Below are 12,861 nucleotides of genomic sequence, written 5' to 3' on the forward strand. Positions count from 1 at the left end.
TTGAGCCTCGCACATCTCCCTGGCCTCTTCTCGTCGCCGATTGTCCACCAAAACCCCTCGCCGTAGAGCTCCGCCGCCGTGCCGAGCTCCGCCGCCGCCTGCTCATCGTGGAGCTCATAGCTCCGGTCTTCCACCATTCAACCCGACCCCTCCATTAGCTTCGCATCGATCTCAGGCAGCTCACTCACCCCTTCCCTTCGCCCAGAACCCGTTGGAGCAACCTCACCGACGATTTCCCTTCTCCGCCGCCGCACCTCGCCGCGGGGAACCTCCAATCCGCCCACCCCGAGCCCCAAGAAGACGACCAAAAGGTTCGCAAGGGCGTCCTCTTTCTTTTACCTAACCTTCCCCTCGCTCCCAGGGCCGGACCTCGCCGGTTTTGGCCGGTCAACCGTCGCCCTTCTCTCTGACCCAGCCAAGGGCCTTCGGTTTTGAATTCGAAGAAGCCCAGGGGGCTGTCTGCAAACCCAAGACACATATGAATAGTGCCTTCAGGGACTTGTTTGTTAGGATTTGCTGTAAACTTTGAAATTCAGTATAAATTCATAGGAAATTCGTAAAATAACAAATCTTGGTGTTTTGGAATCCTCTTGAAGAGCTCTATGCAGTAGAACCATAATATGTTAGGCTTTAGTTGCAAGTTTTTGCTGTAGATTTTGTTTTGTGTTACTAGTGCATAAATATTGGTTGATTTTATCTTTTTCTTAACTACTGTTTGAAGCTAGGTATTGCAGTGAAACTTTTATGGTAGTTTGTTCTTATAACACTAGTATTGCTATAAAAATTTCATGATTAGTTCTTTGGTGTAGCTATTTATTTGATTTAATCCTTGTTTAGTAGACTTTAATTATGGTAAATAGTTTCTGTTCTTATTAAATCCTGAAAATATTCCTGAGTGTTCATCTAGAATATATTAACTTGTCCAGAAAGTTTGAGCCTTAGTTCATGGCTATATCAGGGGCTAAAATATAAATCTTGCTAATCTGTTGTCTGTTTTATTTATTTTCTCAGAATTATTTCGGTGTAGATAAAATCATGAAAAATTCACAGTAGATAGATCTTACCTGTGTAGATCTCCTGTTAATTTTTGAGCTTCTACTTTGCTATATTTTAGTCTGTATAATTCAAGCTTGTTCTAGGTGTTGCCTGCATAAATGATTTATTGTGATTAAATGGTTACATGTCTTCATATGATTTTTGTAGGGTAGATTACTTTGTTCATGTTCTGTTTAGTGTAATTTTGGTAGATTTTATTACTATTTGTACTTTGAGTTGTTGGTTTATTTACAAACCATGACTTAATTGTATAGGAAATCACCACCACTCGTTTTATGAAGTTAGTTAACTTCTTTTGTGCTGTTGATCATGATGCCTTGTGTAGTTAAATTTGTTATTTAACTACTCTATAAACGATTGCCCATGTTTGTTTATAATGTTGTTCTTGCATTACATATAGATACGACTACTTTGTCAGACGGGACGTACGAGTTGATTCCGGAATCTGACGGAGGTGATCTCGAAGCTCAAGTGAACACTGCGGAACTAACTGAAGCCCCGAACCAAAGTTCGGAAGAGCCTAGCGCTGAAATAGTTAGCAATTACCGAGAAGGCAAGCCCCGGACATAACCTATATTTCAAATTATTATCATTTACTGTTGTTACTTACTTGTGCATTTACAGTTCTTAGGATTTGAATTGAAACCCTAGATGCATGATCCTAGGAACCTATGTACTGAACACTAGACCTGAGTTCGACTATCTGCTAAGCTTATAGGACCGGTAAAAGTCGAGTGATTGCCTGTCACTCGCGAGCTTTGTAGGAATTGCCTGTTTACTTTTGTTATCAATATAAGGACGACGGACGGGGTTGTGTTCGAGATCATGTCCTATGTGAGACCCCGTCTGTGTTAATGAACTTGCTAAGGTCGCGGTGTGTGGTAGTGCTGGTTAAGTTTTTGAAAGTACTAGTCACATGCCGTAAATATGGTACGCGGCAAGCCTAGTAGCCGATTGGACCGGGGAGTGGATATACCTCCCACTCTCTCAGTAGGGATAGGTTTTATTATATGTTGCGCAACACTACGACTTCTAGGGACAAGGTTCGGCCTTGGAGCCCTGTAGTCGGGGAGAGTGGCACTATCCACAAGCCGGAAAGAAAGGTTAACGGTTGTTTGGGAATGACCCGACGGTATTCCAGACGTGTGTGCTAGGTTACCCTTGCAAGGTTGAATTTCGATTCAGAATCGTCCGCCTCTCACGATGAAATGAGACTGCTTGATCTCTTTGCCACACAGAGTAATAAGAGCAACAATAGTCTTATTAATCTTGATGTTTGCTTAGAAGTTTCACCATGAATGATTAGTAGATGCTTACATAGAATGGTTAATCAACTAGAATCTTGCAGCTAAAATTTGAAAGTAAGGACCTACTCTTTATTGCTTTTCAGCAAAGGAAAACCAGAGCCTTACAAAGCCTTGCATAATCTAGCTAAGGTGGGCTACTTATACCCGTTGTCGGTTAAGTCTTGCTGAGTATTAGAATACTCAGCCTTGCTGTTGAAACCCTTTTTCAGGTATGAGTTTTGAGGATCAGATCGCTAGCTTGACCTATCCTTGCGCTTTGCCTCCTGGCTGGTCCGTAGAATGGGATACGTCTTCGGCCGGCAATGACTATGACGAGTGATACCCGGCTTGGGCTAGCTTGGTATACTTTTGGCGACGTGTTGTAGAAATCGTGTTTCATCTTCCGCTGTTTAGACTCTGAACTTATAATTATGTTTTGTAGAACTGTTTTACTTAAGTTGGTTTTGTAATAATGGTTTGAACTATTTTGTAATCACTACTAAACTTGCCTGTGTTGTAAAATTTGTGGTTGTAATATCTCTGGACTCGCCTTCGTGCGAGGTATGCTTGTTCGATCCGAGAATCGGTGGTTGTATCGGGACGTTACCCGACAGACCAAAAATTGTTCCGTTTGAAGTGCGTTTAAGCTAATGTTGCCTTTATGGTGATGGTTTACGCACTTGAGCCGGGATAATTTAGGCGGTTCTGCCACACTGGAGTTGCTGGACATCCTACTCACACCCAATAACACCTCCAAGCCATCCAAGAGCATAAAGATCAAATTCTTAATCCTTAGCACAAGCTTTGTGAGTGTTAGTGCTAGATTAGCTCTTGAGTGAGTGATCAAGTAAGGTTTAGATCCTTGTGCTATGGTTCTAGAGTGAACCATCTTTGTATTTTGGTGCGCCGGCCATCCTTGGAGCTTTGGTGGCTCGCCGGCAAGTCAACGACCCTCCGGCTTGGTGTGGAGCGGCGTCGACGACATTGTGCGGGGGACGGAGACCCCTCCTTCGTGGGCAATCTCCCTTAGTGAAGATCGGGATCAAGGTGACCGTGATTGTGCTCACGGAAGAGACTTGATTGCTGGGACGCGATACTCTTCGTGAGTGCTTCAACAACGTGGACATAGGGGCACCTTTGTGGCAATCCGAACCACGGGATAAATCCTCGTGTCGAGAGTTTGCTTCCTCTCATCCCTCTATTTAAGCTTCCGCATTTCATATTGCAACTTGTGTGCCTTTATTTTCTTAGTGTAGTATCTTGCTAGGATTGGCTATAGGTTGCAAAACTCTTTTGGGATGAGGGTTACACACTAGGGTGAACCGTAGTTGCACATCTAGATAACTTGAATTAGTTTAAGTTTTGTGCAAACTAGTTGGAGCCATAGGTTAAGGTTTTAATTGTGCCTAATTCACCCTCTCCCCCTCTTAGGCTAGAGTACCCGATCGCTTTCAGCCAACCACCCCACCACCAACAATCGTGTTAATCTTTCAAAAAAATAAACAACAATGTGTTCTGGGCTTAGCTAGCGGGCTCCTCGCCGGCGTAAATATTAGGAGTCGCTCGGTCGACTTGCAGTCAAATTATCGCACAAGATCCAACAACTATTTTTTGTTCTAGACTAATTTTTTTATTTCCAAATAAATTTTTTATATTGCTTAAATAATTAAAAAATTATTTCGGAATGAAAAAAAATTGTTCTGAAACAAATTTGACTGGATTACACGTATAGGCCAATTTATTGAGCTAGTTTATGTCTATAACATAAAATCTGTACTAGTGTGATAGGTTGGCTGCGGGTCACCTGCGTGAACCCCCCCCAGCGCCCCTCACCGGGTGCGTATTATTTTACGGTAATGCTATAGATCGGCCGTCCGGACGCCAAACAAAAATCAGGCATGAAGGCATTATACGCTCCACTCTTTTACTCACAGGCATTATCATTCATCTCTACAACTACAAGCACATCACTCTAAAAAAAACTATAAGCACATCTACTCCTAGACCTTGTTTGGTTTCCTATAATTCTAGAAACAGTAACACTTTGACCGCTAGTTATGGTGTCAAACAAAACTGGTTTACAAAACCAACTTCAGAACCCCGCACTAGGAACCCTGAAGAATCTAACGAGGCATTTGACCGCGTGATTAGAGGATGGTTATTGTAGTATCACTGTAGCTGTCGGCGTACAGGAAATGGGGGCCCATTAGCAGACAAATTATGGATAGACTCGACCGACAAGTTGCACAAAGAAATAATCTACGAGATAGACCCACCTAGTCTCACACCCCGGGATAGCATCTTGGAGGACCCCGGGGTGCTACTCACCACCTCGAGATGGCACTGTGGAGGACCCCGAGACACGGGCGAGCTTCCTTGGGCTCTAAGGAAACGCTATGATAGCTCCCAGAACAGACATCAGTGCTCCTGTAGGAGTGCAGAGAGATAGCCTGCACGCATGCACGTGTCAGGATAACTCAAAACAAGACATGACATGACATAAAGGGAGGGGCAACCATGTGCTCTCTCTCCCTCATCCTCTCACCGTGGGAAAGAAAATAAATAAAGAGATGCATACATGCATGCACACAATGATGAGGAGATGAACAACTCTATATGCACGCAATGATGAGGAGATGGGCAACCTGCCGGGGTGCATGGCATATGCACCCCGGGATGCAAAGGTGCACCCCGGGGTGCATCCCGGGATGCATGCGTGCATGTCCATTAAAAAGAGGGAGAACATGCTCATTAAAAGGCTTCTCTCTCTATCTCACTCACTTGATGCATGGGCTTCAAGGTGAAAACAGGTTCCTACCGCACTCAAGTACGTATGGAGGACGATGCATGCATCTGCAAGCATTAAAGGAAGAAACACATGCATGAAGGACACGTCGCCTGAGGAGGACACCTCATATGTTTTCTATACGCAGCCTGATGTGGTGATCCCTCTTGAGCTATAAAAGAGGAGACCCGGGGCAGAAACGGGACGGCTTCTTCTCCCCCAAAAATTGACTACAGAGCTGATGCATAAGCTCGGCCCTTGTACCCTCTGATTCACACTCCACTAAGAGATATACAAACAAGCAGGACGTAGGGCTGTTATCCTCCGGGAGGCCTGAACCTGGGTAAAAATCCTCCGTGTGTTCTTTGTTCTCTCACAAGTTATTGCAAGAGGTTACAACATGTTCATCTCCTGGCCGAATATCTAAATGGGGGTTCCTCGAATCCCTGCTTGCGGTACTCACCCACCATCAGTAGCTAATTATTGATTAATTATCGTCATTAGATTCGTCGCGAAAAATTACATCAATCTTTAAAGAAATTTTGCAAATAGACTCTATTTAGTAGCCTATACATACAAGATTCTTTTCTAGAAGATATTAGATTATATCCTTGGTCTCGCATACAGCGCCTTCCCGCTGCCTCTTTTCTGCACTATGCAAGCGGCCCATGGCCCACATTGCCAGGCGTGGCTTAGTAGCACTGGAATGCAGCCTTTCTCAAAATACAAATCACTGGAATGCAGTGTTTCTTTATTCTTTTATAAATAGTGTCCAAGCGTGTGACTCGTCCACAACCAAGCGTGTGATAGTTCATTTGCATGTGGTAAGTCGTTTTGAACTTTCATTACAAATAATATGCTATCTGTTGAGTTTTTGGATACGTTGTTTATAAAAGTATATGCTTTGCTATTCTTTATTACTAGTATATAAAAGTATATGCTTTGCTATTCTTTATTACTAGTATATAATATAACAACAAAAATTACTAGCCAACCATTTGTTTTAGTGATCCTGTCCATATCTAAAATCGCGACAGGGAGTACTAATTTCTTTGTCCCGTCATGGGAGTAAATAAGGCACGTTTGGATACGAGCTTGTCACGTGTGTTTCTAGGGGGGGTTACTTGGGTCACCCTTTGAGAGAGAGAAATGCTAGTCGACCAATACCTGAAGAAATCACATCGATCGTACTGCTGAAATTGACACGATCTATATCTTGATGCAGGTCTCTGAGGCTGTATTTAGATGTTTTGGCAAAAAAAATTTGAAAGGGAATTTTGCAATTTAGGAGTATTAAATAAAATTTATTTATAAAACTTTTTGCACGGATAGATTGTAAACCGTGAGACAAATCTAATGGACCTAATTAATCCATAATTAATTTATAATTAACGGATACTTACTGCAGTATCACCGTTGCAAATTATAAATTAAGTTTCTAGGGGTACTTGTGTCACCCTTTGAGAGAGAAATGCTAGTCGACCAATACCTGAAGAAATCACATCGATCGTACTGCTGAAATTGACACGATCTACTATCTTGATGCAGGTCTCTGAGAAGGATGCTCTCAGAAGGACATAACCCTCCCCCCCCCCCCCCCCCCCCCCCCCCCCCCCCCCCCCCCCCTCCAAGGGGCGATAGTACAAGTCTCCATCATGGTCGGATCTGGTCGAGATCATGTTAGGCCCGTTTTGGGACCGCGGCGAGAGCGTGGTTGAGAGGTGAGTGCGAGGTAAGGCAGCCTTAGGCTAGATTGACTGGCCTGCAGCTACGGTGACGTGGAGCAACGACACATTTAATAAATGGTCTACATACGTGTACGTGGTGCTTCTTTGCATGCACATTTTCTAGACCTCGTGGTTGCTATATATGGACACCGGTTTGCAGTTTTGAGGTTGGGACTACCCTAAGTAGTCGAGGTGTTTGGAGAACAAGAGTTGGAGTTTCAAGAGGCTGAACATCGTAGTCTCTAGTATGACTGTGCATTCGGTGGCAAATGAGATGTTAGAGAGACTGGTGGTGATCGATGACGACCCAGTGACGTTAAAAAAATGGTGATAACCACTCTGTTCGCTGCAACCAGCCAACAATATTTTTCTCTCACGCTAAACCAGCACCAGCCATCAGGCAGCCAACAGTACTTTTTTTTACAACAAATCAGCACCAGCCACTAGCCACATCACAGCAAACATAGTGAATGCAGCTAGGTAAGATGATGTGTGGCGTTCACAATAAATGGTGATAAGCTAGCTCAGGTTGATTCCATGGATGATTGTCCATTTGTCCTCAAGAAGGCCCCTACCTTGCTTTGTCAGTGTTGTCTTAAATTAAATTTTTTTGGTGTTCTTTTTCTATATACAGTGTGATTCAGCGAGAAGCACAGGGATTATATATATCACTGAATAATGATACGAGAATTGTTATACTAGTGTATGCCACTGAATAATATAATCCTCCGTGTCAAATACTGCATGCAATTGAAATATTTTAATCAGCTAGTTTATTGCAGAGCAAGCTGCATCAGCAAGTCGAATCACACGGAGTCCATTTGTACGCTTGAGTTCATCTGCTCATGGTTTCAAAGTTGGTGACGACGCTGCCACGCAGGTACCCCTCGTACAGCTTCTTGAGCCCATCCCTCAGATCGACCTTGGGCTCCCACCCCATGGCCCTCATCTTGGAGCTATCCAGCAGCCGCCTCATCACACCGTCCGGCCGGGTCGTGTCCCAGACGACCCGCCCCTCGTAACCGACCACCTCCCTCACCATCTCCGCGAGCTCGCGCACCGTCACCTCGCGCCCGCTCCCGACGTTGACGTGCTCGGCGCCCGAGTACCTGTCCATGAGCAGCACGATGGCGTCCGCGGCGTCGTCGGCGTGCGTGAACTCGCGCAGCTGGAGGCCGGAGCCCCATACGGCGACCTCGGGCGCGCCGGCGGCCTTGGCGCGGTGGAAGCGGCGGATGAGCGCCGGGATGACGTGGGAGCTCTCCGACGGGAACGGCTCGCGCGGGCCGTACAGGTTGTTGGGCGCCGCCACGATGGCGTCCATGCCGAGCTCGGCGCGGTAGGCCTGGCACATCTTGATGCCCACGATCTTGGGGATGGCGTACCACTCGTTCCCCGGCGCCGGCGGGCCGGCGAGGAGCGCGGACTCCGGGATCGGCTGCGGGGCGTCCGCGGGGTAGACGGCGGAGGTGGCGAGGAAGAGCAGCTTGCGCACGGTGCCGCAGTGGCGGGCGGCGGCGAGGACGTTGGTGGTGATGCGGAGGTTCTCGGTCATGAAGTCGACCGGCGCGGCGGAGCTGGCGTGCAGGCCGCCCACCTTGCCCGCGGCGAGGATCACGTAGCGGGGCCGCTCTGCGTCGAAGAACTTGCGCACCGCGGCCTCGCAGGTGAGGTCCAGCTCCGCGCGGGTGCGGCCGACGACGTTGGTGAAGCCCAGCGCGGCCAGGCGGCGGTGCACGGCGGAGCCCAGCATGCCTTTGTGGCCGGCGAGGAAGACCTTCGCGGACTTGTCGCCGAGGAACGACATGCCATCATCGTTGGCAACAGCCCCGTGGGAAGGCATTATATTGTGGCACTTGTAGGTAGCTAAATTCTGCGCGCTCGAGTGTGTTTCTGCCGTGCCGTGGATTGGCCTTAAATAGAGACCCGAAACTCCTCTCGAATTTGGAGGGAACATTTTTATTTATTTCCTAATTGCAAGGTTAAAAAACTCAGGCCACTCACATAGCAAGAGCACGTGTGCACACCATATTGAACCACCTGTGGGTGCACGTGCTAATTTTACGAAACCGTGAGCACGCTAATAAGTACTTCTAGGACTGAGTTTGGGTGGGCAAGCTGTTGGAGTAATGGGCGTGGTCCATTCATTCTAAAACATTAAAAGAATTTAAAGCCCACTATTAATGCTAGGGAATCAATGCTTAATTCCGTACCGGGAATTGAGGAGGATCTCAACCGACTTAAAAGGTGGACTTCGTGTACACCACTTGTGAAGCCGGTAAGAGGAGGACAGTGAACCACACGCGCGCTCGCTCGCCTCGCCGGGCCGGGCCGGGCCGGGCCGGGCCGAGGCCGAGACAAGGCGCGTGGTGCGGACGTGACGTGCAGGTGCGGTGCGGTGCGGTGCGGTGCGGTGCGGTGCGGTGCGGCGGGCGCGGTGCGATGTGATGGCTATTTTGCCGTTGACAGCAATTAATCGTGCGTTTAAACGTGTAATTAAATATGTAATTAATGGCCATAACCGCATCTCCTAAATGACTCTGATGGTGTCCAGATTCAACGATCCTGAGCACCTGAGTCACTATATAAGGAGTGACATTCTCCTCATCCATTCTGCACCAGAGCACTGAGGCAACTCGGCTCCTCTCTTCTCCCTCTCCAGTTGCAACAACTGAGTTCCCCAACACTAATTTCTGCGCGCACAGAATTAGCGTGAGCAGGCCTCCGAAACCTTGCTCGCCTTGAGATCCTGCACGGGATAGGCGGGCAATCAGGTTTTTGGGTAACGCTTTAGCGTGACTGCTCAAAAATACTAAGGCTTTGCCCGATTGTACGACTACTTCCTGGTGGACGAGCCGAACGACTACGTCGACTACATTCTGGTGGCCGAACGACTACGTCGACTACATCTTGGTGACCGTTCGCGGGACTGCACTGCGAACTTCTTCCTGCACCGATTTAGTTCGACTACTTCGACTGAGGCCAACCGAGTAGATGTCTACTCCAGTTGGTAACAGCGCAGCCAATGCCTCCGGCAACGGCCCCGCTTCAGGGTACTCCCTGAAACTTTGGTTATTTATATTGTTTATGCTTATATGTGTGATAAGTATAAACATGTTCACATGTTTTATTTTACTCCTTAAAGTCATAGAAATATTGTTAGTTTATACATTTAATTTTGGAATTAAAATATACCGAAAATTGCCTAGATATCTAACAATCTAAAAACCTGATTGTGTTAATAGGCTTTCGGTATCTAGCTTTGCTGCATCAATCAAACCATCACCTTTTGATGGTTCAAATTACAAACGTTGGCAAGAGCGGCTTATACTGTGGTTAACACTATCGAGAGTGATCCATGTGAAAGAGGGTAAGCCTGAACAATTCTCTCCAGAGGAAGGGAGTGCGTTCGATGAGGCTGATATCCTCTTTCGAGGCTTGATCATTAGTGTTCTCGGTGATAACCTGGTGGATTCTTATATCCGGCTGCCAACTGGCAAAGCATTGTGGGATGCTCTTGAGGCTCAATATGGAGTATCTGACGCCGGGAGTGAGTTGTATATCATGGAGCAGTTCCTTGAGTACATGATGGTCGAAGACCGTTCTGTAGTGGAACAGGCTCATGAAATACATACTCTAGCAAAAGATCTCAAAAATTGCAGCAAAGAGTCCCCATGTGTGTTACCCAATAAGTTTGTGGCTGGAGGTATAATCTCTAAGCTGCCACCTTCTTGGAGGGACTTTGCTACTTCTCTAAAACACAAGAGACAGGAGTTCACAATAGATGGACTCATAGGGACTCTTGATGTTGAGGAGAAGGCGAGAGCAAAGGACATACGTGGGAAAGGAGTTGTTGGTGCTTCAAGTGCCAATCTTGTTCAGAAGAACAACTCCCATAAGAACAAGAAAAAGCCACCGCAGAACCAACCAAAGACTAAAAAGACAACCACTTTTAAGAAGAAGAAGAAGACGGGAGCTTGCTATGTGTGCGCTAGTACGGATCACTTTGCTGCAAAGTGTCCGAACCGCAAAGGCAACAACTCCGCCAACATGGTTATTAGCGAGCCTGGAGGAACTTCGGGGTACGGTAATTTATTACCTACTGTTCTTTCAGTCTTTGGTTCACCCGAGTGGTGGGTTGACACTGTGCTAATATTCATGTTTGTGCTGATGCTTCTTTGTTCTCTTCTTACCAGACCGGCGGGACTTCCTCCTTGCTGATGGGGAACGGATCACATGCGCGTGTTCTTGGTGTTGGTACGGTAAATCTGAAGTTTACTTCGGGGAAGACCGTGCAGCTGAAGAACGTACAGCATGTCCCCACCATCAAGAAGAATTTAGTCAGCGGCTCTCTACTGTGTAGAGATGGTTTCAAATTAGTCTTTGAGTCCAATAAATGTATCTTGTCTAAGTTTGGTACTTTTGTTGGAAAAGGTTATGAAAGCGGAGGCTTGTTCCGTCTTTCTTTGTCAGATGTTTGTAATAAAATTGCATACAATGTTATTAACGTTGATGAAACAAATGTTTGGCATTCGAGGCTTTGTCACGTTAATTTTGGTTGTATGATGCGCTTAGCTAATTTGAGCTTAATTCCAAAGTTCACTTTTGTCAAAAATTCTAAGTGTCATGTATGTGTTGAATCAAAACAAACTCGTAAGCCTCATAAGACCGCGGAGGCAAGGAGCTTGGCACCCTTAGAATTAATTCATTCCGATTTGTGCGAAATGAATGGAGTGTTGACAAAAGGTGGTAAAAAATATTTCATGACTTTGATTGATGATAGTACTAGATTTTGTTACATCTATTTGTTGAAGTCAAAAGATGAAGCTTTATACTACTTTAAAATCTATAAAGCTGAAGTAGAAAACCAACTTGAGAGAAAGATCAAAAGAGTTAGGTCAGATCGTGGTGGCGAGTATTTCTCAAATTTATTTACTTTATTCTGCGAGGAACATGGTATTATTCATGAGAGGACGCCTCCCTATTCACCTCAGTCAAATGGGGTTGCCGAAAGAAAGAACCGCACTCTAACGGATTTGGTTAACGCCATGTTAGATACAGCGGGTCTTTCCAAGGAATGGTGGGGTGAGGCTATATTGACTGCATGTCATGTCCTAAATCGTGTTCCTACAAAGAATAAAGAGATAACTCCATTCGAGGAATGGGAGAAGAAAAGGCCAACACTGTCATACTTACGTACATGGGTTGTTTGGCAAAAGTGAGTGTGCCAATAACCAAGAAACGTAAGCTTGGACCTAAAATTGTGGATTGTATCTTTCTAGGTTATGCTATTCACAGCGTTGGATATAGATTTTTAATAGTGAAATCTGGAGTACCTGACATGCATGTTGGTACTATAATGGAGTCCAGAGATGCTACATTTTTTGAAAACATTTTTCCCATGAGAGATGAAACAAGTTCATCTAGACAAGAGTTCATCGAGGATGATGGCTCTGCTGAGCCGATAGAACACAATAAACATACACTTGTAGAAAATCCTGAGGAGAATAACAATGATGCTCCGGGAAAGAGCAAGAGACAAAGGACTGTAAAGTCTTTTGGTGATGATTTCATTGTATACCTCATAGATGATGCACCCAGAACCATTGAAGAGGCATATTCATCTCCTGATGCTGACTATTGGAAGGAAGCAGTAAGGAGTGAGATGGATTCTATTATGTCTAATGGAACCTGGGAGGTCGTTGAACGTCCTTATGGATGTAAACTGGTTGGATGCAAGTGGGTGTTCAAGAAAAATCTTAGGCCAGATGGTACTATTGAAAAGTACAAGGCTAGGCTTGTGGCCAAGGGTTATACCCAAAAAGAAGGAGAAGATTTCTTTGACACTTATTCACCAGTTGCCCGATTGACCACAATTCGGGTGTTACTTTCCCTGGCAGCCTCTTATGGTCTTCTCGTTCATCAGATGGACGTTAAGACGGCTTTCCTCAATGGAGAGTTAGAAGAGGAGATCTATATGGATCAGCCGGATGGGTTTGTATTAAAG

The 12,861-nt window shown here is 45.7% G+C and overlaps 1 protein-coding gene across 1 annotated transcript; it reads right to left on the reverse strand.

The window, feature by feature from the left end:
* Nucleotides 1-7,493: 7,493 nt before the first annotated feature.
* On the reverse strand, nucleotides 7,494-8,762 carry LOC120704899 (putative GDP-L-fucose synthase 2). The gene has a single exon (XM_039989437.1). It carries the CDS (start codon nucleotides 8,695-8,697, stop codon nucleotides 7,690-7,692), a length of 1,008 nt encoding a protein of 335 aa, XP_039845371.1. The 5' UTR covers nucleotides 8,698-8,762; the 3' UTR covers nucleotides 7,494-7,689.
* Between the last annotated feature and the right edge of the window lie 4,099 nt (nucleotides 8,763-12,861).

This window comes from Panicum virgatum, chromosome 4K (assembly GCF_016808335.1).
Source record: "Panicum virgatum strain AP13 chromosome 4K, P.virgatum_v5, whole genome shotgun sequence".
Lineage (NCBI taxonomy): Eukaryota > Viridiplantae > Streptophyta > Magnoliopsida > Poales > Poaceae > Panicum > Panicum virgatum.